A 27,829-nucleotide genomic window follows, 5' to 3' on the forward strand; every position below is an offset into this window, starting at 1 on the left:
CTCCCCAGGTGGATTAGCAGGGAGCTGGATTGGAAGTGCAGCAGCTGGGACTTGAACTTTACCCACTGTGCCGCAGTGCCAGCCGGATAGATTATTTACCCCTCACCAACCCCTGGGGTAAGATTCGGTACTTATCCCCATGATACAGATGAAGAAAGGGGACGCACTAAGTAAGCTGCAGGCTCATGCAAGCAGCAAGAGGCAAAGCTGCTGTGTGAACCCAGCAGGCCTGCTCCAGAGTCTGCACCTGCCTTTCATCACAACGCTTTCTTCAGAAACCCTGAGATTGTTAACAATTCCAAAAAGATAAAAGGACGAGTTGGTAAAAACCTTTTGTAATGCAGTAATAAGGATAATTCCTCATGGGGCTGGCACTGTGGCATAGCAGGTAACGCCACCGCCTGCAGTGCCAGCATCCCATATGGGCGCCAGTTTGAGTTCTGGCTGCTCCACTTCTGATCCAGCTCTCTGCTATGGCCTGGGATAGCAGCAGAGGATGGCCCAAGTCCTTGGGCCCCTGCATCCATGTGGGAGACCCGGAAGAAGCTCCTGGCTCCTGGCTCCTGGCTTCGGATCAGCACAGCTCCAGCCATTGCAGCCAACTGGGGAGTGAACCAGCGGATGAAAGACCTCCCTCTTTCTGCCTCTCCTCTCTGTAACTTTGCCTTTCAAATAAATAAATAAATCTTAAAAAAAATTCCTCATAGGTACAAAGAGTTCCTAAACTTAATAAAATAAAGGCAAACAACCCAGTAAGAAAATGGGTAGACGCATGGGAGACCAGGAGAAGCACCTGGCTCCTGGCTTCGGATCAGCGAGATGCGCCGGCCGCAGCGGCCATTGGAGGGTGAACCAACGGCAAAAAGGAAGACCTTTCTCTCTGTCTCTCTCTCTCTCTCACTATCCACTCTGCCTGTCAAAAAAAAAAAAAAAAAAAAAAAGGGTAGAACACGTGAAAAGATAATTAAAAAGAAATATAAATATCTCAACATATAAGAAATTATTCCATGTCACTACTGGTTAGGGAATACAAAAGAAGAAAATCTGATTTTTCAACATTCAAATTGACAGAATTTAAAGAGATAAAGTTAGTACTGGGACAGTGTACAAGGAATGGAGCATTTTACACAGAAAATTAATAAGTAAGAGTGTAAATAGATTTCTGAAAGTGCTACAGGTTCTAGAAAATAGGCGGGGTAAAGGGGCAGAGGGAGACGGCGTTGGCAGGGGGAGGGCCGAAGAAGCAGCCCACGGGATGCGGGCGTTTCACCTCTGGTTGAGATACTGGTGTCCTTCGGCAGAGTGCCTGGGTGCGACGCCCGGCTCTCGCTCCGATTTCCAGCTCACACAGACCCTTGGAGGCAGCGGCGACTGCTCAAGTCACTGGGTTCCTGCCACCCGTGTAGGAGACCCAGGATGAGTTCCTGGCTCCTGGCTCTGGTCCTGGCCATTGTAGGCACTTGTGGAATGAACCAGTGTATGGGCTCACTCCATCGGTCTTTCTGCTTTTCAAAATAAAAGAAGAGAATAAAAAACTCTGAGGATGCCAGCATGGTATCAGTCACACAATAGGGAAGGAACTTTTTTTTTTTTTTAAAGGGTATTTATTTGAAAGGGCAACAAAGAGACAGAGAGAGAAAGAGAGAGAACTTCCATTTGCTAGTTCACTCCCCAAATGACCCCAACAGCCAGGTTTGCCCTAGGCAGAAGATAGGAGCCTCATTTCCTCCATGGGTCCCCAGGGCCCAAGTTCTTGGGCCACCTCCCACTGCCTTCCCAGGCCCACGAGTAGGGAGCTGGATCAGAAGCAGAGCAGCTGGGACTCAAATCGGCGCTCCCAAGAGACGCTGGGGACGCAAGCAGCCACTTAACCTGGTGCACCACAGTCTCAGCCCGGGACAGTTCCTCTAGCAGAGTCCCCCCGCCTGTGCAAAGGCTCTGTGGTCAGGATGGGCTTTGCTGGATGACAGAAAGAAGGTAGTGTGGCTCTAGGATAGAGGAAGGGAAAGGACATGGTACTTGTGGTATGGGTTGCATCATGCAGGTTCTAGTAGGCCTACGTGAAGAGCTGGGATTTCATTCTTGCCGCATTTGGAAGCTGTTGAAAAGCTCTAAGTGGGGAGCTACAATATTGATCCACATCTGAAAACACCGTGTGAGTTGCTGTCCGGAGGACTAAAAAGGAGGCGGAGAGCAATGCACACAGCCTTTTGTAAGGCCTGTTAAAAGAGCCAGGTGAGAGAGAATGGTGGACCAGAGGAGCACTGGAGAAGAAATGCAGAAAAAACGCATCCCATTGGGTTAACGTATTTTGCAGGCAGAATGCTAGGACTTGAAGGATTAGAGATCAAAGATGACTCTCAGATTTGACTCTGATACACAAAGAGGTCTTAGCCTGGTCACAGCAGTGTCCGAGTTAGTGTAACACTGCACCAGCCCTGTTTGTAACCAAGAGTGCAGGACTGAGCCAAACAGAGGAAGCCCAGGCACAGGGGCAGAGAATCTGCAACCTAAGTGTAGACGCCCTGGAGCCTGTAGTTCAAAGGATGTCCCAGGAGAGCTTATCCTGCTACAGTGTCCTCACAGGGAGCCAGATACCCACCCACAAAGACCTCAGACCATGCCCGGGTATACATTGTACACCAAGCCTCCCCCCTACACTCCCCTACACCTGCTGTAAAAGTTCTAGCCACTGACTTTTATGTGTGTGTGTTTGTTTTCCAGGAACTGTACCTTTCCTCCATCTCTTTCCCTGGCCACAAGTAAATAAAGCTTTCCCTTGAGCAACTTTAGTTTGAAGCTGATTATTTGGCTACACCCCAAGCAAGAGCCCCCTGTGTCCACCAACATTCAACAATAACGGTTAAATCATGGGGCATCCACTTCATTCCCTCCATGCAGCTTAAAAGGCCATTAAAAAAGATTTATTTATTATTTTTTGAAAGAGTTACACAGAGAAGGAAGGCAGAGAGGGAGAGAGAGATCTTCCATCCGCTGATTCACTCCCCAATTGGCCGCAACTGCTGGAGTTGTGCTGATCTGAAGCCAGGAGCTTCTTCTGGGTCTCCCACTCTGGTGCAGGGGCCCAAGGACTTGGGCCATCTTCCACTGCTTTCCCAGGCCATAGCAGAGAGCTGGATTGGAAGTGGAGCAGCCAGGTCTCGAACTGGTGTCCATATGGGATGCCCGTGCTTCAGGTCAGGGCATTAACCCGCTTCGCCACAGCGCCGGACCCTAAAAGGCCATTTAAAGGGAGCTGGTGCTTGCGGTGCAGCAGGTTAATCCTCTGCCTGCGGCCGTCCTCCCATATGGGTGCCTGGCAGCTCCTGGCTCCTGGCTCCTGGCTCCTGGCTCCTGGCTCCCGGCTCCCGGCTCCCGATCAGCTCAGCTCTGGCTGTTGCGGCCATTCGGGGGACTGAACCAGCGGATCGAAGACCTCTCTGTCTCCCTCTCACTGTCTGTACCTCTAACCTCTCAAATAAATAAATAAATAAATAATTTTTTTAAAAAAGGCATTTTAAGGACACCCACATTATAGGAAACGGGGAAAAAAAAAAACCTCCACAGCTTACTGTTTAGTAAAATAGGCTGTGGACGCGTTCGGGCACGGAGTTAGGAAAGCACTGGAGAAAAGAGAGTTTCTTTTTGATCCAGGCCCTTCAGTATTGCCTGAATTTGTTTCGGCAAGGCATGTATAACGTGTAATTTCCGAAGTTGCAGATGCCCGGGACCTCGGGCGAGCGGGTCAGTGCCTCAGCCGCGGGTTACCGACTCCCTAGACAGTGTCCCGCGCCTAAGTTTAACGGGAACATTTCGGGCACAGGCGCCTTCCGTCCGGACCACGTGCCCCTTCTGCTCCGCGGGACCGCCCCCCGCCATGCGACACCCCCAGAACCCGCCACCCGCCGCCCCGCCAGCCGGCCCCGCCGCCCCGCGCATGCTCTCTCGCAGCTGGCGCCGCGCATCCGCCTCCACGCACCAGTGCGCAGGACCACAGCCCCTTCCTCACGCCCCCTCCTCACGAGGCGTGCGTCGCGCTGTGTTTGCGTCATCGCGCCACGCCACCACTCCAGCCCGGGAAAGATGGCGGCCGCCGTTCTCAGCGGGCCCTCTGCGGGCTCCCCGGCGGGGGTTCCCGGCGGGGCCGGGGGTCTCTCGGCGATGGGCTCCAGCTCGCGCCTTCGCCTGCTGCTGCTGGAGAGCGTTTCCGGGCTGCTGCAGCCGCGGACGGGGTCCACCGTTGCTCCCGTGCATCTTCCAGTCCGCTCCGCCCCGCATTTGCCCGGGCTCGTGTGCCTGTTGCGGCTGCATGGAACGGTGGGCGGGGCCCAGGTGAGTCGGTGGCCCGCGTGCCCGCGGCCCTGTGGGAAGGTTGACGAGGCACCTGCGCGCCGGGACTATGGTACACTGCAGCTGCCGCAGGGGCTGGAGGGGAGGCGAGCTGAGGGCAGAAACCGGAGACAGCTGTCAGGCCGGACGAGATCCGCGTGTTTCTTCTCCTTTACCCGCTATGGGTTCTTGAGTTGTGGGCGGGTAAATGGGGCCGTAGTTGTCTGTTGCTAGGCTATTGTTAGGCACACAGGAGTGGATTCGATTCGGGGCCTGCTCACTCGCTAGCTTCCCCAGCCTCTTCTTCCTTTGGCGGTACCTGTTTGGGGTTGTTTTTAGGGAGGACTGGTTTAATGGACGTATTCAGCAAGTGGTTCCCCAGCCCTTACTCGGCGCGCCATTTACGGCCGTGATGGCGATGGACGAAACGCAGTGGAACACAGCGAGAACTGAGTAGCAGGGGGGCTCTAAGATAATCCGGAGACTTACAGAGATCTTCCGAAGGTTAAGCTGAGACCCTTAGGATGAGCGGGGGTTGGGTAAGGAAAGAGAACGAGAGGGGCGGTCCCGTCGTGCGAGGAAACTTGGTGTGGGAAGGCCCTGCGGGTAGGAGGAAACTGGGAAGAAGGCGTTGGGGTGGGTAGGCAGTGGGCAGACAGTTTTGTCGGCCGGGTTACAAGGAGCCTTTGGACGGTCGTCAAGAGCAGCATCTAGCATCCATTTAGTCCTGCCAGCCAGAAACCCGAGCGTCATCCTAAGCACCTCCCCCCCCACCCCATCCCACGAGCAAGCTTTCCAGCCCTGTTGACTTTGTCCTGAGCAGTTTTCACATCTGTGCACCCCTTTCCGTGGCTTCCCCATCGTCCCCATCCTAGCGTGTCCCACCGTTGTCTTGGCCAAGTGAAGGCACTCCTAAGGACAACATAAGGTGTTTAAGCCGGAAGAGGCGCGTCCTTAGTATTCTCTCCTTCCTGCATCCCCTCCCACTCACTTTTCTCCAAATACACACATAGACACGTGGTGAGCTCTTCCTTGTCCAGCTTTTTTCTTTTTTATTTAATTTTTTTTTTAAGATTATTTATTTGAAAGGCAGATTTACAGAGAGGCAGAGGCAGAGAGAGAGAGAGAAGTCTTCCATCCGCTGGTTCACTCCCCAAACGGCAGCAGTGGCCGGAGCTGAGCCGATCTGAAGCCAGGAGCCAGGAGCTTCCTCAGGGTCTCCCACTGGGTACAGGGGCCCCAGGACCTGGGCCATCCTCCAAGCTCTCCCAGGCCATAGCAGAGAGCTGGATCGGAAGTGTGGAGCAGCTAGGACTAGAACTGGTGTCCACAGGGGACGCCGGCATTGAAGGCGGGCACCCCCCCCCCCCAAGCCTTTGTTCTTGAGACTGTCCCAGCTGTATGCATCCCTCCAGGGTGAACTTAACCCCACTTTGCTGAGACATAACCTGGTGTGTTAGTCCTCACCATCACTGCACAGTAGGTGAGACAAAGCCCTCTGCCACTCAGGCCAGTTTCAGACGCAGTAGCTGATTAAGGATTCTCTCTTCTCTAAGTCCTCTCCCTCTAATTCATAAGCTTCCTTTTTCTCAGTTGTATTACAGTGCTGTTTTTTTTTTTTTTTTCTTATGTTCTTCCTGTCTACAAACAAGCCCAGGCATATCTTTTCTTTCCTGAGCATTTATGAACTGTTATCTGTCCTGCTTATAAATGTGTGATTTTTTTCATCTCTTTCTTTTTTAAAAGATTTATTTATTTATTTATTTGAAAGGCAGAGGTACAGAGAAGGAGAGGCAGAGGCAGAGAGAGAGATCTTCCGTCAGCTGGCCCACTCCCCACATGGCTGCAATGGCTGGGACTGGGCCAGGCCAAAGCCAGGAGCTTCAGCGAGGTCTCCCATGTGGGTACAGGGGCCCAAGCACTTGGGCCATCTTCTGCAGCTTTCCTAGGTACACCAGCAGGGAGTTGGATTGGAAGTGAAGCAGCTGAGGTGCCAGTGGCTTTACCCACTATGCCACAGCTCTGGACCCCTCTTTCAAGACTGCCAGGGCCGGTGCTGTGCACGGTAGGTTAATCCTCCGCTGGCCAACATCCCATATGGGCACCAGTTCTAGTCCTGGCTGCTCCTCTTCTGATCCAGCTCTGCTATGGCCTGGAAAAGCAGTGGAAGATGCCCAAGTCCTTGGGTCCCTGCACCCGCATAGGAGACCCAAAGAAGCTCCTGGCTCCTGGCTTCGGATCAGCTCAGCTCTGGCCATTGCAGCCATTTGGGGAGTAAACCAGCAGATGGAAGACCTCTCTCTCTCTCACTGTGTATAATTCTGCCTCTCAAGTAAATAAATAAATAAATAAATCTTTAAAAAAAAAAAAAAAAGACTGTGCCTCTTCCCTTGATTCCAACTGAGTGATTTGACATCTTATTTCTTTTCTCTAAATTTCCCAAGTCTAGTAGAATTTTGAGTGGAGAAGCTAAGGGTAATACAGGAAACTGGGGTCCTCCTTTAATACTACATATGCCATATTTTTGGATACAGTCTGTGTTGAATTTTTTTCTATTTGTGCTTCTTATATTGGGTTCTTAGTACATGGGTCTGTGTGGTCGGTTTTTTTTTTTTGCTTTCCCTTAGTTTTTTTTTTTTTTTTTTAATTGAAAGGCAGAGAGAGAGAGAGATTCTCCCTCTGCTGGTTCACTCCCTGGATACCTACAACAGTCCGGGCTTGGCTGGGCTGAAGCTGGGAGCCAGAACTCCATCCTGGTCTCCCACGGGGTGGCAGGAGCCCACTGTAGCAGAATGTCATTATCAGGAGGCTGGATTGGAAGCAGCGGCACTCCTGTATGGGGTGGGGGCTTCCCAAGGGATGGCTTAACCTGTTGTGCCAACATGCCTGTCACTTAACAGATTTTTTTTTTTAAAAGATTTATATATTTGAGAGGCAGAGTTACAAAGAGGAGGGAGGGAACGAGGGAGGGAGGGAGGGAGAGAGAGAGAGAGAGAGAGGTCTGTCTTCTGGTTCTCTCCCCAAATGACCACAGTGGCCAGAGCTGGGCCAGTCTGAAGCCAGGAGCTTCTCCTGGGTCTCCAGTGTGGATGCAGGGGCCCAAGCACTTGGGCCATCTTCCACTACTTTCCCAGGCCATTAGCAGGGAGCCGGATTGGAAGAGGAGCAGCCAGGACTTGAACTGGTGCCCATGTGGAATGCTGGCACCATAAGTGGAGGCTTAATCTGCTACACCACAGTGTCAGCCCTGTAACAGATTTTTAGAAAAATGTTTGTTTATTTTCATCTACTTGGAAGGCAGAGCTCTTACTTCCCAGCGCTATAGCCGAGAGCCCAGAATTCCATCCAGATCTCTCCTAAGTGGGAGGCAGGGGCCCAGACACCTGAGCCATCATTTGCTACATCTCAGGATGCATAAGGAAGCTGGATTGGAAGCGGAGGAGCTGGCACTCCGGTTGACACTGCAGTTTGGGATGTGGGCTTCGTGGGCATTGCAAGCAGCAGCTAAACCCGCTGTGCCACAACACTACGCCCTGTAGTTTAGCTGTTGTTAAATTAGAAGCAGATGTGGTGTTCACAGTGTGTCTCTCTGGCTCTGCTTCTCTAGCAGCTTGAGCATACAGGCATCTGAAGGTATCTCTTGGCTCTCTGGATCCTGACGTCATCCCTAGTCCCCTACCTATACTGAGGCCTTATAACTTGTAAAGAGTACTTTACTGGGGCTGGTGCTGTGGCGTATCAGGTAAAGCTGCCTCCTGCAGTGCCGACATCCCATATGGGCGCCAGTTCGAGTCCTGGCTGCTCCACTTCTGATCCAGCTCTCTGCTATGGCCTGGGAAAGCAGTGGAAGATGCCCAAGTCCTTGGGTCCCTGCACCCGCATGGGAGACCTGAAAGAAGCTCCTGGCTCCTGGTTTCGGATCAGCTCAGCTCTGACTGTTGCAGCCATTTGGGGAGTGAACTAGTGGATGGAAGACCTCTATTTCTCTATGCCTCTGTCTCTGTGTCACTCTGCCTTTCAAATAAATAAATCTCTAGGAAATAAAAAAAAAGGACTTTACCTTTGAACTTGTTTCAGTCTAGCCTGTCATCATCTGAATATTTATTTATTTATTTGAAAGGCAGAGTGACAGAGTTTCTGTCCACTGGAGTACTTCCCAAATGGCTACAACAGCCAGGTCTGGGCCAGGCTGAAGGCAGGAGTCAGGAACTGGTCTCACAGATGGGTGGCAGAGGCCCCAGCACTTGAGCCATATTCTGCCCCCTTTCCCAGGCACATTGGCAGAGCTGGGTCAGAAGCAGAGTGAGACTGGAGCCTGCACTCGCATTGGAATGCCAGTGTGCTACGACACTCCCCCCGCCATAGGTTTTTAGTCAGCATTTACTGAGTCTGTATTATGTGTTAGTATGGTTCCTGTGCCTGGGTGGCTACGTGAGATGTGATCCTTCTCTTCAGAGAATTACGGTTCAGTTGAGAAGTGAAATGACGCCGGCGCCGTGGCTCCTCCGCCTTGTGGCACCGGCACACCGGGTTCTAGTCCCGGTTGGGGCGCTGGATTCTATCCCGGTTGCCCCTCTTCCAGGCCAGCTCTCTGCTATGGCCCGGGAAGGCAGTGAAGGATGGCCCAAGTGCTTGGGCCCTGCACCCGCATGGGAGACCAGGAGAAGCACCTGGCTCCTGGCTTCGGATCAGCGCGATGCGCCGGCTGCAGCGGCCATTGGAGGGTGAACCAACGGCAAAAAGGAAGACCTTTCTCTCTGTCTCTCTCTCTCACTATCCACTCTGCTTGTCAAAAAAAAAAAAAAAAAAAAAAAGTGAAATGAAGGAAATAAGCTTGGAGCTTGAGAGAGAGACAAAGCTCCACTGTGTGATTCACGTGCCTCAGTCACCAGCTTGGGTTTCCCACAAGCACCACACACTGTGACAGTTTCTAGCTTGGACTATAGCAGCAGTCATTTTTCTTTTTAATATGAAACGCTTCACGAATTTGCATGTCATCCTCGCTCAGGGGCCACGTTCCAGTTTTAGTCTGCATGCTGCCGATTCTAACAAGTCTGCTGACTGGCTGCCCGCCCTTGGTTCTTCCTCTCCTGAATCCATTCCCTCACGGAAGCTGGGTGAGCCTGCCAAGGTGAACCCCTCGTCCTGTCTGCCCCCTTCAGAACTTCCTCAGCACCTGGGGATTCCTGCACTGCTTCCTGCTCACTGTGCCCCTCCCGTGGCACACCCCGCCCCCAGTCTCTCGGTTCCTTCTCCATGCTCTGCTCATTTGTCACTGCCCACTCCTTTTCTGCCTACCTGTGATTCACCACTTTTTTTTTTTAAGATTTATTTATTTATTGAAAGGTTGAGTTACAGAGAGGCAGAGGCAGAGAGAAAAAGAGAAATGGGTCTTCCATCCACTGGTTCACTCCCCAAATGGCTGCAACGGCCGGAGCTGGGCCGATCCGAAGCCAGGAACCAGGAGCTTCTTCGGGGCCTTCCATGCAAGGACTTGGGCCATCTTCCGCTGCTTTCCCAGGCCGTCAGTAGGGAGCTGGATCAGAAGTGGAGCAAGCAGAACTCAAACCTGCGCCCATATGGGATGCTGTTGCAGCAGGCTGATGCTTAACCTACCAGGCCACAGCTCAGCAGGACCTCACCCGGGAACATTTTAGCAATCTTAATTTCATTCCTCCCCAACTCTGCCCCCGCCTCCCCTCCCCCAAGCATTTTTTAAAGCGAATCCCAGATGTCCTTTCTTCTGTAACTGTTTGTTCTCTGAAGGACACAGCGTCTGCCTGGTATCTTTCCTCGGGCCTTAGGACCCTGCAGTTCTCTTGCCAGTAGCAAAGGATCTTTTTAAAAAAACTCAGTAAGATCCCAGCATTCTGCTGCTTGCAGCCACACAGCAACCTCAACCTCAGGGCTTGAGGCTATGCATGGTGTGTCTCCTCCGGTTTTGGTTTCCCTGGTTTCCCGGCTGGGCTGGCCGCATTCCTAGAGTGTGCTGAGGCCTTTACTCCCTGCTGCGAAGCCTTTGGAAAGGCGAGCACCTTCTCGTTTAGAGCTCGGCCTAAATGTCTCCATTTCCCAGGATGCTCCTGCCCACTCTGGAAATAAAGTGGGCCCTTCCCTTCCAGTCATTATCCCGTTTTATTTCTTCCCTAACATTTACCACTGTTTGAAAGAAATTAACTTTATTAAAAAAAGATTTATTTATATACTTGAAAGGAAGAGTGACAAGAGTTCATACCCTCAAGTGATTGCAGCAACCAGGTCTGGGCCAGGGTAAAGCCAGGAGCCAGGAACTCCATTCCCTATCCAGGTCTCCTGCGTAGGTGGTAGTGACTCCAGTACTTGAACCATCATTTGTTGCACTTTAGCAGGGAGCTGGATTGGAAGTGGAGCAGCTGGGGTTCGAACCGGCTCTCACAGGAGATGCCAGCTCACAGGCAGCAGTTTAGCCCGCTGCACCACACGCAGGCCCCAGAGAGGTTAACTTTGATTATTGGGTTAAAGTGGTATCTGCCAGGTGTCTTAACTACATTTGCAGTTAATAAATTTGTTATCTTGGGGGGGATGATGTAAATGTCTGTGTCTGTGTCAACCTTTTACCCACTTGTTTTAGCGTCGGTTAGAGCTTCTTCCATGGCAGGGTTAAGGCACAGCAAGGTTGAGCTGCCCCTTGGAGTGCTGGTTTGAGTCCTTGCTACTCTGTTTCTGATGCAGCTTCCTGCTAATGTGCTTGGAAGGCAGCCGATGGTGGCCCAACTACTTGGGTTCCTGCCACCCATGTGGGAGATTGGAGTTTCTGCCTTTGGCCTGGATTGGCTCTGGCTGTTGCAGGCATTTATTTGGGTAGTGAATCAGTGGATAGAAGATCGATTGATCTCTGTCACCCTGCCTTTCAAAAAATAAATAAATCTTTTTAAACATTTTTTTTTTTTTTTGACAGGCAGAGTGGATAGTGAGAGAGAGACAGAGAGAAAGGTCTTCCTTTTGCCGTTGGTTCACCCTCCAATGGCCGCTGTGGCCGGCGCATCTCGCTGATCCGAAGCCAGGAGCCAGGTGCTTCTCCTGGTTTCCCATGCGGGTGCAGGGCCCAAGGACTTGGGCCATCCTCCACTGCCTTCCTGGGCCACAGCGAGAGCTGGCCTGGAAGAGGGGCAACCGGGATAGAATCCGGCGCCCCAACCGGGACTAGAACCCGGTGTGCTGGCGCCGCAAGGCGGAGGATTAGCCTGTTAAGCCACGACGCCGGCCCTCAAAATAAATAAATCTTAAAAATAAAATTCTTCCCTAACTTTTACTATGATAGTTGTTCCATTTAGACTCAGCCAAACCACTTGTCAGAATAGTCCTTTGCAGGTGATATGGTACCTCTTAAAGGTCAAGTTTAAAGGTCACATCTAGCTCTGTATTATTTGAGTTGTCTCTTAGGATACAGTTGATTATTCCTTCCTTCTTGAGAAGCTGCCTTCCCTTGACTTTTGGGATATCGTGGTGTCTATCTTTGTCTATCTTCCTCCCTCTCTCTCTCTCTCTGTCTCTCTTTTTCTTCCTTTTTCAGATTTATTTTTATTTATTTGAAAGAGATACAGAGAGGTAGAGCCAGAGGGGGGGGGGGGTCTTCCATCGGCTGATTCACTCTCCAAATGGCCGTAACTGCCAGAACTGAGCTGATCCAAAACCATGAGGCAGGAGCTTCTTCCAGGTCTCCCATGCAGGTTGCCCATCTGAAGCCAGGAGCCAAGTGCTTACTCTCAGTCTCCCACATGGGTGCAGGGGCCCAAGGACTTGGGCCATCTTCCACTGCTTTCCCAGGCCAGAGCAGAGAGCTGGATCAGAGTTGAAGCAGCCGGGACTCAAACCAGCGCCCATATGGGATGTCGGTGCTGCAGGCCAGGGCTTTACCCACTAGGCTACAGTGCCGGCCCCCGTGCTGTTTTGATTTTCCTCTTTCCACCCTGGCCACTGCCCAGTCTTTCCAGTAGTGACTGTTTGCTCCTCACGTTTCTGATCCCTAAAGCGTGGAGTGCCCAAGAACCCAGTCTTCCCACTGCATTCTGCTGGGTACACTCATTCCTTTGGTGAGCTGATCCAGTCTCACAGGCAACAACTTTTTTTTTTTTTTTAAGATTTATTAATTACTTGAAAGTCAGTTACACACAGAAGGAGAGGCAGAGAGAGAGAGAGAGAGAGAGGTCTTTCATCCACTGGTTCACTCCCCCATTGGCTGCAGAGAGAGAGAGAGAGGTCTTTCATCCACTGGTTCACTCCCCCATTGGCTGCAATGGCCAGAGCTGTGCTGATCCGAAGCCAGGAGCCAATAGCTTCCAGGTTTTCCACATGGGTGCAGGGGCCCAAGTACTTGGGCCATCTTCTACTGCTCTCCCAGGCCACAGCAGAGAGCTGGATCAGAAGTGGAGCGGAGGGACTCAAACCGGTGCCCATATGGAATGCTGGCACTGCAGGTGGCAGCTTTATCTGCTGTGCCACAGTGCCGGCCCCAGGCAACAATTTCTAGATGCCCATTTCTAACCTGGATTTCTCTGCTTAACTCCAGACTTGTCCACTCAGTACCTGTTTGGTGTTTTCATTTTTATATGTTGAGTAGATAAAGCAGATTTACCTTATCTGAAACTGAACCCCTGACTCTCACCTCTAAAACCTGCTCCTCCCCTATCATTCCCTGTCTCTGTAAATGGCACCTATCTTTCTAGTGCCTCAAGTTAGAAACCTTAGGGTTGGCCAGCGCTGCGGCTCAATAGGCTAAACCTCCGCCTTGTGGCGCCAGCACACCAGGTCCTAGTCCCAGTTGGGGCACCGGATTCTGTCCCGATTGCCCCTCTTCCAGGCCAACTCTCTGCTGTGGCCTGGGAGGGCAGTGGAGGATGGCCCAAGTTCTTGGGCCCTGCACCTGCGTGGGAAACCAGGAGAAGCACCTGGCTCCTGCCTTCGGATCAGTGCGGTGTGCCGGCTGCAGCACGCCGGCCGCGGCCATTGGAGGGTGAACCAATGGCAAAGGAAGACCTTTCTCTCTGTCTTTCTCTCACTGTCCACTCTGCCTGTCAAAAAAGGAAAAAAAAAAAAAAAAAAAGAAAGAAACCTTAGGGTTATCCTTTACCGTTCTGTCTTCATCCATATTTAACTTGGTACCTCTACCTTCAGCATGTCCAGATTTTGACAGTTCTATATCCCCATTGTCACCATATTCTTTAAGCTGAATCATCTGTTGCCTGGATATTACAGTAGCCTCCTATTTCCTCTGTCTGCTTCTGCCTTCTCAGCGAGGCAACTCATGTGTTGCCGATATTTTTTTTTTTTTTTTAAATTTTATTTAATTTAATTTTTTTTTTGACAGGCAGAGTGGATAGTGAGAGAGAGAGACAGAGAGAAAGGTCTTCCTTTGCCGTTGGTTCACCCTCCAATGGCCGCTGCGGCCAGCGCATCTCGCTGATCCGAAGCCAGAAGCCAGGTGCTTCTCCTGGTCTCCCATGTGGGTGCAGGGCCCAAGCACTTGGGCCATCCTCCACTGCCTTCCCGGGCCACAGCAGAGAGCTGGCCTGGAAGAGGGGCAACCGGGATAGAATCCGGCTCCCTGACCGGGATAAGAACCCGGTGTGCCGGCGCCGCAAGGCGGAGGATTAGCCTGTTAAGCCATGGCGCCGGCCCCGCCGATATTGTTTTTTAATTTAAAAAGAAATTTACTTACTTTTTGAGAGAGTTCCCAGCTACTGGTTCACAGTCCAGATGCCCTTGACTTAACTGCTAGACTGAATGTCTGCCCCTGTTGGTTTGTGTGTTTTTAACAGAGTAACAGAGAGAGGGAGAGACAGAGTAAGATCTTACATCTGCTGGTGTACTCCCTCAAATGCTGGGGCTTGGTCAGTGCAAAGTCAAGAACCAGGAATTCCATCTGGGTCTTCCACATGGGTTGCAGGGCCATCATCTACTGCCTCCTAGGCTCACTGGCAGGAGGCTTGCTCAGAAATAGAGTGGCCAGGACTCGATCCAGGCACTCTGACATGAGGTGTGTGTATCCCAAGCTGTGCTTAGTCTGCTGTGCAGCAGCACTCAAGTCAGGTAACGTCTCTGCTCAAATGCCTTCTGTACCCAGGGCTTTTATCTTAGAGTAAAAATTAGCATCACCCATGCAGCTGATACCCCAGCCTTCATCTATGACAGCCTCTGTCCACCTTGCTCGCTCTGCTCCAGCGACAGTTTGCCTCCTACTGTTTTTTTTTTTTTTAAAGATTTATTTATTTGAAAGAGTTACCGAGATAGGTAGTAAAGATGGGTGTGTGTGTGTGTGTGTCTTCCATCGACTGGTTCACTCCCCAGAGAGAGAGAGAGGTCTTCCATCGACTGGTTCACTCCCCAGATGGCCACAATGACCAGAGCTGAGCTGATCTGAAGCCAGGAGCCTCTTCCAGGTCTCCCATGTAGGGCCCAAGGATTTGCCCTTCACTGCTTTCTCAGGCTGATTAGCAGGGAGCTGGATCGGAAGTGGAGCAGCTGGGACTCAAACCAGCACTCATGGGATGCGGGCCGGCGCTGCAGGCCTGGGCTTTAACCTGCTGCACCACTGCGCCAGCCCTGCCTCCTGCTATTCAGATGTGCCGAGTGTGCTTGCATTTCGTACCCTTTGCTCTTTTTCTTTCCTGTGTCTGAAACACTTAGGTTATCATTATGCCTTTAAAAGGAAAAAAATAATAATAATAATAAGCTTTGCTAGTTTGTCAGTGGTAAAGATGCCCGTGTCTCACAGTGGAGTACCAAGTTTGATACCAGCTCTGGTTCCTGACTCCAGCCTCCTGCTATTGCAGACCCTACAGTGATGGCTCAAGTAACTGGGTTCCTGCCACTCCTGTGGGACACCTGTATTGAGTGTCCGGATCCCCATTTAGACTGGGCCCAGTCCTGGCTGTTGCAGGCATTTCTATCCCTGCCTCTTAAACTAAAAAAACAAACAGACAAACAAAAAAAAACCTTTGAGATGTGAGTCACATACTATACAGCTCACTCATTTAAGTTGTGCAGTTTAGTATTTAGTATTTTTGGTGTATTTGCAGAGTTGTGTGCTGTGATCAGTTTCCATTTTTTGTAATCAGAGTCAGAATGTGTGACTTTGACTTAGCTTTCAGAACTATATTCCTTTTTTTTTTAAGAACTATATTCCTTTTTACAGCCAGATAGTATTCTCCATGTTTGTGCATTCATCAGCTGATGGAATTTAGGTCGTTTGCACTTTTTGGTTATCATGAATAACATCGATATGCATGTTCAAATTCAGGTTCTTGTGAGGACGTGTTTTCATTGCTGCTGGGCATACATGTAGGGGTAGAACTTCTGGGTCACATGTCACTGTATGTGTAGCCTTTTGAGGAACTGCTGGACTGTTTTCCAAAGGCGCTGCACTAGCTTACCTCCCCACTGGTGGGGTGGGAGGGAACCGGCACGTGGGTTTTCATTCTCCTTTGGGTCTGTGTTCTGCTATGTAAGACATTCTCTCCTCTCCACGCTCTGGGCATGCCTCTTCTTTCTTACTGTGCTCTGTTCTTCCGTTTAGTATGTAGCACCGTCCAGTGCTATCTGCAGGGTAAGCATCCCTTAACCTGAGATGCTTGGGCCCATAAGTGTTTTGCATTTCAGAATTTTAAACAACATTTTATCTCTCTGTTTTGTTTGAAAGGCAGAGAGACATAGAGAAATAGAGACAGGAGATTTTCCATCCACTGGTTCATTCTCCAATGCCTGCAACAGCCAGGGCTGGGCCTTACCAAAGCCAGGAGGTAGAAACTCCATGTGGGTCTCTCATTTGGGTGGCAGAGTCAAGTACTTGAGCCATCATCCACTGCTGAGCAGGGCGTGCTGTAGGAACTGCTGGAACTTGAACTCGCACTCTGATAAAGGGGTGTGGGCATTGCAAGTGGTGGCCCAGGCCCCTGCACCACAGCACCTGCCTGCCCGTGCCTTTTCACGTGAGGTCAGACAGTTTGAGATTTTAGAGTTTTGGGTTAACAGTGGAGGAGTTGTTTGAGGGAACAGGAAGAAGGATAGCAGCAAGTTTGTCCAGCTGTCTCCTTGGTGCTAGGTAGTCTGGTAGACTCAGCTTTGAAGTCTGGTGGTGGGACAAGGTGGGCTGTCCTCTGTTTAGCTCTGATTGGTTGGGTAGGACATAGGCAAAGGGGTCAGGCAAGATTGAACAGGAGGAAAGGCTGAGGGTCAGCTGCTGTGAGTGCTGCCCACAGGACAGAGGGCAAAGACAGCAGAGGAGCTGTGATGCCAGAAAGGCTCCGCAGGTGCTGGCCCAGGAGGCTTGCACGTCTTTAACGTGCTGTTGCCGACTCGGCTTCCCCATTGTCTCTCCTCTAGAACCTTTCAGCAGTGGGGGCTTTGGTGAGTCTCAGCAATGCACGGCTCGGTTCCATCAAAACACGGTAAGTCTTTAACCCTGTGTTTACTCCCTGGGATGCAGGCTGCATGTCTGCCTGCGTGTCTGTCATTGTCATCCATGGACTCATGGGCTTTGTCTATTCCCAAGAGGATAGAGTGTCATTGTTTTTGTGAGCTCACGTGAGTTGAACCTCACCGTTCCCAGGAGCTCCCAGATCTCCGATTCCCCAGCTGGCATTGCGTTTGCCCCCACTGCACTCCAAGTATGTCAGGAGTTAGCAACTGCAGTGGACCTGGGGGTAACGTGTCACGTTTCTCCGTGGAATGAAAGAGCAGTCAGGGCCTTCCTTGAAGCGTAGCCTGTACCCACTGGCCACCGCTTTCTTCTTTCTCGCGAGGTTTGAGGGCCTGTGTCTGCTGTCCCTGCTGGTAGGGGAGAGCTCCACGGAGATGTTCCAGCAGCATTGCGTCTCTTGGCTCCGGAGCATTCAGCAGGTGTTGCAGGTAAGGATTTGGCATCGAGCCGCCTCTGCCCCTCCCCACCTCCTCCTCCACCCTGGGTCTGTGTGTACTTTGCAGCTTGGATATTGTTCTGAGGACAGAGTAACTAGAAGTGATTTCCTAAGAGCAGGGAGGATATGCTTCAATAGAAATATCCTTTTGAATTTTTTGGTGTTTTTATCTGCTTTTTTTTTTTTTTTAAGATTTGTTTATTTGAAAGGCAGAGTTACAGAGAGGCAGAGAGAGAGGGAGAGAGATATCTCTTCCATCTGCTGGTTCACTTTTTTAAGATTTGTTTATTTGAAAGGCAGAGTTACAGAGAGGCAGAGAGAGAGATATCTCTTCCATCTGCTGGTTCACTTCCCAAATGGCCGCAATGGCCAGGGCTGGGAGCTCCGAAGCCAGGAGCCAGGCGCTTCCTCCAGATCTCCCTTCATGGGGGCAGGGGCCCAAGGACTTGGACGATCTGCTGCTGCTTTCCCAGCTGCATTAGCAGGGAGCTGGTTGGGAAGTGGAGCAGCCAGGACTCGAACTGGCACCCATATGGGATGCCAGCACTGTAGATGGCAGCTTTATCCCCTGTGCCACAGCACCAGCCTCCCTAGCTTATTTTAATTCATTTGACTTTCTTTTTTTTCCCTGCAATGGCTGGAGTTGGGCCAGTCTGAAGCCAGGAGCCAGGAGCTTCTTCCAAGTCTCCCACGCGGGTGCAGGGGCCTAAGGACTTGACCCATCTTCCACTGCTTTCCCAGGCCATAGCAGAGAGCTGGATCGGAAGTGGAGAAGCCAGGTCTCAAACCGGCGTCCATATGGGATGCCGGCACTGCAGGTAGCTGCTTTACCCGCTACACCATAGCGCCAGCCCCTCATCTGACTTTTTATACTCTAGCTTCTGATAGTTTCTCTTCATTAGCTTTTTTTTTTTTTTTAAGATTTATTTATTTATATGAAAGGTAGAGATACAGAGAGATCTTCCATCCACTGGATCACTCCCCAAATAACCTTAATGGATGAAGCTGTGCTGATCTGAAGCCAGGAGCCAGTAGCTTCTTCCGGGTCTCCCATGTGGGTGCCGGGGTCCAAACACTTGGGCCATCTTCCACTGCTATCCCAGGTGCATTAGCAGGGTGGTGGATTGGAAGTGGAGCAAGCAGAACTCGAACCAGTGCCCCTACGGGATGCTGGCACTGCAGATGGCATCTTAAGCTGCCACACCACAACGCTGGCCCCAGCTTTTCTTTTCTTTTTTTAATTAGTATTTTATTAATTTTATTTATTTGCAAGGCAGAGTCAGAGAGAAACAGACAGAAATTTCCTATCTGCTGGTTTATTCCACATGTTTGTAATAGCCAAGGCTGAGCCAGGCTGAAGCCAGGAACCAGGAGCTCGTTCTGGGTCTTCCATGTAGGTGACAGGCACTCAAGTACTTGGACCGTTACCTGGTAGTAGAGTTGGTGGTAACACTGTCGTTAACTGTGCTGTTTGTCCAAGCCCGTGCTGCGCTGCCTCTGTCCTCCTCTTGGCAAGGATGAGGTTGGCAGCATGGAGTGTTGTTGCTTCTAGTCCCAGGACCCACCCCCCACAATGGAACTGGCTGTGGCTGTCTTGAAGGACCTGCTACGATATGCAGCCCAGCTTCCGGTGCTGTTCCGGGACATCTCCATAAACCACCTCCCTGGGCTTCTCACTTCCCTGCTGGGCCTCAGACCAGAGGTGAGACCTGCCCCCAGTTCTGCTGCCCTGTTTGGATTAAAGGATGCAGTGGGAAATGACTGGGGGTTAGTACTGAAGAAGTGAGAAGAGTGATTATGTGGGCAAGGGACTGTACAGGGGTGGGGTGAAATGGGAGTGCAGGGATGGAGCTCGTGGTCCCTTCCTTCTTCCTGATGTCGTGTTTTTCCCGCAGTGTGAGCAGTCGGCGCTGGAAGGAATGAAGGCTTGTATGACCTACTTCCCCCGAGCTTGTGGTTCTCTCAAAGTAAGCACTCACGGAAACTCTTCTCCCGGCAACGTAAGCCTGGCTGGCTCTCTTCCTTCAGGTTCCGTTGCTGAGATTTCTGACACCTATCTTCTGATTGGTATTTTTTTTTTAACTTGAAAGAGTTACACAGAGAGAGAAGGAGAGGCAGAGAGATAGAGTGGTCTTCCATCCACTGGTTCACTCCCCAATTGGCTGCAATGGCCGGAGCTGAGCCGATCCGAAGCCAGGAGCTTCTTCTGGGTCTCCCACGTGGGTGCAGGGGCCCAAGGGCTTGGGCCATCCTCTACTGCTTTGCTGGGCCATAGCAGAGAGCTGGATAGGAAATGGAGCAGCCGGGACTTGAACTGGCACCTGTATGGGATGCCAGCACTGCAGGCGGTGGCTCTACCCACTACGCCACAGCATCGGCCCCCTGATTGATCTTTAAAGTCACCTCTTTCCATAGTCACACTTAGCCACTTTGGAGCACTCAGCTCCCCAAACTCGTCTTTCTCTTTGTATCCCTTAGTAAATTCCCTCTGTGACTTCTCCACCCCTCCCCCCAAGTTGTCACAACCCCTGCAAGGTGACCGCACAGCAGAGCCACCCCAGGTCACAGAGGCAAGGAGTATGTGCATCAGGAGAGGCAGGAGGTCAGTGGAAAAATTAGTTTTATTTTCAAGGAGATGGACCACGTAAGAGGTGTCTGTTGACCTCAGCCTAGGACTTTTTTTTTTTTTGCCTATTTATTTATTTTACTTATTTGAGAGAGACAAAGAGCTCTCAGCTGCTCGTTCACTTTGCAGACACCCGCAGCAGCCAGGGCTGAGGCCAGGGCTGAAGCCTGGAGCCAGGAATGCAATCCGGGTCTCCCACATGGGTGGCAGGAAGTCACTCCTGCCTCCAGGGTCTGCATTAGTGGGAAGCTGGAGTTGAACTGTTGTCCTTGGAGAAGCTGGGGAATCAGAGTCCTTGGATGGTTTCTGTTCTGTGTTTCAGTGTTCTGAGACACTGCCACGTGAGTGTGGGTGTTGTCCAAGTCCAAGGGGAATGGTCCTGGCTCCTAGGGCAGCCATGACAGTGCTGGTCTTGGTCAGGGGGAGTCATGCTCTGTGATGCGGGGAACTGAGCGTGGCTCCTGTCCCTGGGGAGCTGGGAGGGAGTCCGTGGTGAGGCACCCTGAGACATTCGCCAACAGGCCTCTGCTCCTGTCCTGTGTCCCCTGCTGAGTAGTCTTCCGGAAGCTCACCTGTGTGTGTGCAAGGCCTGCGCCCCTCTGTGAAGTCAGCTCTCTGAGCGTGGGCTGTCACGCTCTGTTGGCATCTTCTGGCTGTGTTGCTTTGCTGTGTGTCTCTCTGGCCTTGTTACCCAGACTCTGCCCTCCTCAGCCCCTCTTCCTGACCTCAGCATTATTCTCTCTCGGCCCCCCTTCCGTAATGTGCCAGCCTCGGTACAGGTTCCCCGTACGCTTACTCTGTCTTCCTGACTGACTGGTGTGTCCTCTGAAGGTGGAAATCCTGTCTCCAACCTTTCTAAATCTCTGGTGCAATGTTCTTTTAAGATCTTTAGGGGCCTGGCATTGTGGGGAAGTGGATATAGCCGCCACCTGCAGCGCCAGCATCCTTCCATGGGTGCTGGTTCAAGTCCGGGGTGCTCCACTTCCAATCCAGCTCCCTGCTGGTGTACCTGGGAGAGCAGAGGAGAATGGCCCGAGTCATCAGCCTCAGCCCCTGCGCCACGTGGGAGACTTCAGTCTGGCCCAGCTCCGGCTGCTGCAGCCTTTTGGGGAGTGAACCAGCGGATGGAAGACCTCTCTCTCTCTCTCTCTCTCTCTCCTCTCTCTCTCTTTCTGTAACTCTTTCTTCTTCTTCTTCTTCTTTTTTTTTTTTTTTTTTAAGATTTATTTATTTATTTGAAACAGTTACACAGAGAGAGAGAGAAAGTAAGAGAGGTCTTCCATCTGCTGGTTCACTCCCCAATTTGCCGCAATGGCTGGAGCTGTGATGATCCGAAGTCAGGAGCCAGGAGCTTCTTCCAGGTCTCCTATGTAGGTGCCAGGGACCCAAGGGCTTGGGCCATCTTCCACTACTTTCCCAGGCCATAGCAGAGAGCTGCATCGGAAGTGGAGCATCCAGGACTCAGACCGGCGCCCATATGGGATGCCAGAACTGCAGGTGGCAGCTTTACCCGCTATACCACAGCGCCGGCCCCGCTACCTTTCAAATAAAATAAATAAATCTTTTAAAAAAAAATCTTTATTTATTTATGTTTACCTATTTGAAAGGCATAGCAGCAGAGACAGAGATCTTCCATCTTCTGATTCACTCCCCAGGTGCCCAGAAGAGCCAAGGCTGGGCCAGGCGGAAGTTGGGAACCCAGAACTCCATCTGGGATTCCCATATGGGTGGCAAGGCCATCTTCTGCTTTCCCAGGCTTATTTTCAGGGAGCTGGATCGGATGCCGAGCAGCTGAGACTCAAAACAGCACTCCAAGGCAGGGTGCTGGTGTTGTGGGCGGCGACTTAACCCACTGCACCACACCAGCAGCCCCTGAACTCTGATTCCCGCATCTGAGTTGGTGGAGAGAGCGCTGGGCTGTGGGATTGTTTGCACGCTCTGTCTTTCTGGCTGAGGGGGTCTTGGTCATTGTGCAGAAGCTGACAGGAGGGAGCCCACTTGGGGTGGGGGGCAGAGGCAGACTCTTTGCCCAGAGCAGAATCTGGCCCCATGACGTCGTCCCTCCGTGGAGGCCTGGCTGGCACCAGGTGCTGATTCCCAGTGAGAGCGCTCTGCTTCCTGCGGCTTCGGAGAGAACACGCCTGGCTTTGAGCCTGCCGCCGGGGGTGGACCGTGTGCTCGTCTGTGGCTGCTGGAGCCGCCTCACTCACTCTTTTCTCCTCATCCAGGGCAAGCTGGCCTCCTTTTTCCTTTCTCGTGTGGACGCCTTGAGCCCTCAGCTCCAGCAGGTAAAGGGAAAGGGTGGAGGTGCCCAGGGTCCCGAGCCAGGAGCGTCTTCTACTGTTCATTCTTAATTTTCCCCGTACTGCTTCTGGATCCTGGTTCCGCTTTCTTCCTGTTAGCGTGCGCAAGTCCTGGCTTCTGCCCTCCTCTGTCCATCTGCACCCTCTCCCTCCCTCCCTCCCTCCGCCCGTTTCCCTCTGAACTCTCCATCCCTGTTGGGCATTAGCGGTGGGGATCCTGAGACCAGGCTAGGTTCCTGGCTGACCGAGTGTCTGCCCTTCCTTCTGCAGTTGGCCTGTGAGTGCTATTCCAAGCTGCCCTCGTTAGGGGCTGGCTTCTCCCAGGGACTGAAGCACACTGAGAGCTGGGAGCAAGAACTGCACAGTCTGCTGGCCTCACTGCACACCCTGCTGGGGGCCTTATACGAGGGCGCCGAAACGGGTAGGGACCAGGGCTGGTGTTGGCGGGACAGGAGCCAGGGGGAGCTTGGCCGGAGGGAACAGGATGGTGGCCCCGGGTGGGGCCGCTGGGTTCTAGGTAGAATGGATGGGAGTTTAGTTAGGTCACCTACGTACCTGGTGTATTTCTGCATAGTTTCTGTGCCAAACGAAGACCCAGGCGTGGAGGCACTGCTTTCCCAGTCGGAAGATGGCGACACCCATGTCCTACTCCGTCTTCGGCAGAGGTTTTCAGGGCTGGCCCGCTGCCTGGGGCTCATGCTCAGGTGAGCGTGGGCGCTGGAGGGAGCAGAGCCGGGAGCGGCAGGGGATGCGATGGGAGGAGCTCGAGGCGGGTGGAGTGACGCTGAGGAGCCCCTCTGAGGGGTTGCCTGCTCTGGTTCTCTTTAGCTCTGAGTTTGGGGCTCCTGTGTCCGTGCCTGTGCAAGAAGTCCTGGATGTCATCTGCCGAACGCTCAGCGTCAGCAGCAAGAACATCGTGAGTGGCTCTGTCCTCTCTGACAGCCCGGGCCAGGACTCTGGGCAGCCAGGAAGGGACTGGGACCGGAGGCTCCCGGGCAGTGTGGTCCCTGAGGTTGGCCCGGCAGCCCCTTCCTTTAGTGCAGTTACTATCCCCGCCGTGTCTCCCGGCCCCACAGGCACGCGGTCCTCCAGTGGGGCACTTTAGGCAAATGCGCCTCTGGAGGAGGGTGTACTTGGGAGTCAGCGGGTCCTTGCCAAGCGGCTCCTCCGTACCCGGTTTGACGCTGTGGGGAGAACAGGGCTCGGCTGGGTTCCTCACCTGTGTGAAAGTGTCTGTGTAGTCAACATGCGTCTCTTGTGGCCCTGTTCCTGGCTCTCTCTCTTCTCCCACTCCTTATTTTTGCCACCCTTTCCCCCAGAGCTTGCTTGGGGACGGCCCCCTGCGGTTGCTGCTGCTGCCCTCTGTCCACCTGGAAGCCTTGGACCTGCTCTCTGCGCTCATCCTTGCGTGAGTGGGGTTGGGTGGCGTGGAGTGAGGGGACTGGGGTGTGCTGGAAATGAGGGTCACTGTTCTGTCTCTGCCCCCAGGTGTGGAAGCCGACTCTTGCGCTTTGGGGCACTGATCAGCCGCCTGCTTCCCCAGGTCCTCAATGCCTGGAGCGCTGGCCGGGATTCCCTCTCTCCCGGCCAGGAGAGGCCTTACAGGTGACCATCCGGGAAGCGGATGAAGGGGAGAGGGTGGATTAGGCAAGTGGGGGTCTGGCACGCGGAGCTGCATTCGTAACCGGCCATCTCCGCTCACAGCACCATCCGGACCAAGGTGTACGCGGTGCTAGAGTTGTGGGTGCAGGTTTGTGGGGCCTCGGCAGGGGTGCTGCAGGGAGGAGCGTCTGGAGAGACCCTGCTCACCCACCTGCTCAGCGACATCGCCCCGCCAACAGATGCCCTCAAGGTGAGCGAGGCCTGGCTCCCATTCCAGGGCGCTCGTCCTGTGTCCTTTGTCCACTCGCCCCTCACCACACACTGCCTCCTGACCCCATGCCGCCTCCCCGGTTCCCTGTGTATGTGATTTGTGTCTCCCTCCGCCCACCAGCTGCGCAGCCCCCGGGGGAGCCCTGATGGGAGTTCACAGACTGGGAAGCCCAGTGCCCCCAAGAAGCTAAAGCTGGACGTGGGGGAGGCCGTGGCCCCGCCCAGCCACCGGAAGGGGGATAACAATGCCAACAGCGATGTGTGCGCAGCCGCTCTGCGAGGTGGGTGAGGCCTGTGCCCTGGACCTCTGGGGCCTGGGATGGCCTAGAGTGACAGCGCAGAACCAGCTGGCAGCCTGGACAGCGTCTGTAAGGTGCCGACTGGCAGGGGGAGGAGCGGAAGCAGCTGTGCCAGTCCCGAGGCTGCAGTAGTCTTGGGTTCTGCTGTTGAGTGGGGGTTCTGGGTGGTTACCCCGCTCCTCTCCGGCCTCAGCTGTCTCGTGTGCTCAGTGGATACGTTGCACACCCATGATCCACACCAGCTGCAGCTCTAGCCCTGGGCACGGGCCCTGCCTGCAGAGCTCACCTCTGCCAGAGCAGGGCCCACCGACAGCCATGTTTGCAGCACAGCGGCTGCTCCCTAAAGCCCAGTTGCTGGTTGGAGACTGCAGTTAGTGCGTGGCTCTCCCCTGGGCCCTGGGTGTTTCACTGCCTGCCACCTACCGCATTTCTGTATCTGATCTGTGTTTGCATCTGTATATATACGCATGTGTATGATGCTTTATTTACATTATTGCATTTTCCTGTTTAAATTTTGAGAGGCAGAGAGACCGAGAGAAAGCCCCCATCTGCTGGTTCACTCCCCAAATGCATGCAATGACCAGGACAGGGCAGGACCAGAACCACCCCTGTGGGTGGCAGGAACCAATTATTTGAGCCATCACTGTGCTCCCCTGGGTCTGGGTCTGCATTAGCAGGAAACTGGAGCTGGGAATGAACCCAGGCTCTCTGACGTGGGGTGTCAGTAGTCCAACTGGTGTTTTCCAGTCACTAGGCTAGATGCTCACCCATGAGCCGCGTTTGGTAGTAGAGAAAGCAAACTCAGAGAAGTTAAATGGTTTGCCCGGGGTGGGCGGGGGCAGAGCTGCAGGGGCCCTTGCTCTGCGTTGCTTGGCAGCCTCCCTCACACTGCGCTCTCTCGCCCAGGCCTTAGCCGCACCATCCTCATGTGTGGGCCTCTCATCAAGGAGGAGACGCACAGGGTAGGTAGAGCCTGGGCAGGGGCTGCTGTCCGTGGCGGGGAAGTGGGTGGTGTGCCCCAGACTGGGTAGCAGCCCTGGTGGCGTTCCTAGGTGTGCTCTGTGTCCTTCGCAGAGGCTGCATGATCTAGTCCTGCCCCTGGTCATGGGTGTCCAGCAGAGTGAGGTCCTGGGCAGCTCCCCGTACACCAGCTCCCGCTGCCGCCGTGAACTCTACCGCCTGCTGCTGGCCTTGCTGCTGGCTCCTTCTCCCCGCTGCCCACCTCCTCTGGCCTGCGCCCTGCAAGCTTTCTCCCTTGGCCAGCGAGAGGACAGCCTTGAGGTGAGTGCTGACTGGGCCTGAGTCCTCTTGGGCTCCTGGGTTCTCCTGTTTCGATGCTGGGCTGCACTCCGCCCCCCCAGGCCCTGTCTTCCTGGAGCTCACTGCCTGCTCTTCCTCCTTCAGGTCTCCTCTTTCTGCTCAGAAGCGCTGGTGACCTGTGCTGCTCTGACTCACCCTCGCGTTCCTCCCCTGCAGTCCATGGGCCCCACCTGCCTCACACCTGCCCCCGTCCCCCCTCCTGAGGCCCCATCTCCCTTCAGGGCCCCACCCTTCCACCCCCCCGGCCCCATGCCCTCAGCCGGCCCCATGCCCTCAGCCGGCCCCGTGCCCTCAGCTGGCCCCGTGCCCTCAGCCGGCCCCGTGCCCTCTGCAGGCCCCTTGACCTCTGCGGGCCCTGTGCCCTCAGCACGCCCAGGACCCCCAGCCACAGCCAACCACTTAGGCCTGTCTGTCCCTGGCCTGGTGTCCGTCCCTCCCCGGCTCCTCCCTGGCCCTGAGAACCACCGGGCAGGCTCCCATGAGGACCCTGTCCTTGCCCCCAGTGGGACTCCCCCACCTGCGGTGCCCCCAGATGAAACGTTCGGGGGAAGAGTGCCCAGACCAGCCTTTGTGCACTATGATAAGGAGGAGGCGTCGGACGTGGAGATCTCCTTGGAAAGCGACTCGGATGACAGTGTGGTGATCGTGCCTGAGGGGCTGCTGCCCCTGCCACCTCCGCCACCCTCGGGCACCACACCGCCCCCTGCGGCTCCCGCCGGGCCTCCCACAGCCTCCCCTCCAGTGCCGGCCAAGGAGGAACCTGAAGAGCTTCCTGCAGCCCCAGGCCCTCTCCCACCACCCCCGCCCCCACCGGTTCCTGGACCTGTGGCTCTCCCGCCTCCCCAGTTGGTCCCGGAAGGGCCTCCTGGAGGAGGAGGAGGAGGAGGAGGGGGGCCTCCCGCCCTGGAAGAGGATTTGACGGTCATTAACATCAACAGCAGTGATGAGGAGGAGGAGGAGGAGGAGGAAGAGGAGGAGGAAGAGGAGGAAGAAGAGGAGGAGGAGGAAGACTTCGAGGAAGAGGAAGAGGATGAAGAAGAGTACTTTGAAGAGGAAGAAGAAGAGGAAGAAGAGTTTGAGGAGGAATTTGAGGAAGAAGAAGGTGAATTGGAGGAAGAAGAGGAGGAGGAGGAGGAGGAGGAGGAAGAAGAGTTGGAAGAGGTAGAAGAGTTGGAGTTCGGCTCAGCAGGAGGGGAGGTGGAAGAAGGGGGCCCTCCCCCGCCAGCCTTGCCTCCGGCTCTGCCCCCTCCGGAGTCTCCCAAGGTGCCGCCGGAGCCAGAGCCGGAGCCAGAGCCAGAACCTGGGCTGCTGTTGCAAGTGGAGGAGCCAGGGACCGAGGAGGAGCGAGAGGTGGAGGCGGCTCCCACCCTGGCCCCTGAGGGGCTGCCCTCCCAGGGGGAGGCGGAGAGGGAAGCCAGCAGCCCCGGGGTGGAGCCGCCTCCCCAGGCGCTTGTGGAGGAGGAGCCCTCCGCTCCCCCAGCCCTGCTGGAAGAGGAGACTGAGGGCGAGGGAGACAAGGTGCCCCAGCCCCCGGACACGTCCGCGGAAGGAGAGGTAGAGGCAGGCGCCGCTGAGCTCCCGGAAAAGGTGAGGGCCGGGGCCGGGCTGGGAGGAGAAGGGCTGCCGCTGCTCGGGTCAGGGAAGACGCTTGACCCAGCCTGACCCACTCATCACGTCTGGCGTCTTTGTCCCTACCAGGAGCAGGATGACACAGCTGCCATGCTGGCTGACTTCATCGATTGTCCCCCTGATGACGAGAAGCCGCCGCCCGCCGCAGACCCCGACTCCTAGCCCTCTCTTACACCGCCCTCCTCGTTTCCAATAAAGTTATGCCCTTAGGCGCCCGCTGCCGCATCTGCCTGCTGCCGCACTGAGGCCGAGCGTGGGCTGGGCCTGCGAAGGTCCTGGGAGCGTCTCCCTCAGCCTCCATGTCTGGGGAGGAGCCTTGGCTTACACGGTGCCGCTCCACAAGCCAGTGCTGCTCTTCCTGATGCTAACTATGAGGGGGATCTTCAAAAAGTTTGCAGAAAATGGGTGTTACAAAAAAACTGCCTGGATATCAAAATTTTTTGCACTGTAATTGTCTTTAAAAACATGTTTAAAATGTATTTGAGGGGCCGGCGCTGTGGCACACTAGGTTAATCCTCCGCCTGAAGCGCCGGCATCCCATATGGGCGCTGGGTTCTG

The 27,829-nt window shown here is 53.8% G+C and overlaps 1 protein-coding gene across 1 annotated transcript; it reads left to right on the forward strand.

Moving 5' to 3' along the window:
• Positions 1 to 4,068: 4,068 nt before the first annotated feature.
• PELP1 (proline, glutamate and leucine rich protein 1) lies at positions 4,069 to 27,486 on the forward strand. The gene is made up of 17 exons (XM_062215952.1): positions 4,069 to 4,332; positions 16,690 to 16,754; positions 17,109 to 17,214; positions 18,775 to 18,924; positions 19,118 to 19,189; positions 22,077 to 22,136; positions 22,422 to 22,572; positions 22,726 to 22,855; positions 22,980 to 23,067; positions 23,471 to 23,559; positions 23,640 to 23,756; positions 23,856 to 24,003; positions 24,145 to 24,304; positions 25,229 to 25,284; positions 25,397 to 25,603; positions 25,727 to 27,229; positions 27,341 to 27,486. The coding sequence occupies exons 1-17, from the start codon at positions 4,084 to 4,086 to the stop codon at positions 27,431 to 27,433; spliced, it is 3,444 nt and encodes a 1,147-aa protein (XP_062071936.1). The 5' UTR covers positions 4,069 to 4,083; the 3' UTR covers positions 27,434 to 27,486.
• The last annotated feature ends 343 nt before the right edge of the window (positions 27,487 to 27,829 follow it).

Source organism: Lepus europaeus, chromosome 18 (assembly GCF_033115175.1).
Source record: "Lepus europaeus isolate LE1 chromosome 18, mLepTim1.pri, whole genome shotgun sequence".
Taxonomy (NCBI): domain Eukaryota; kingdom Metazoa; phylum Chordata; class Mammalia; order Lagomorpha; family Leporidae; genus Lepus; species Lepus europaeus.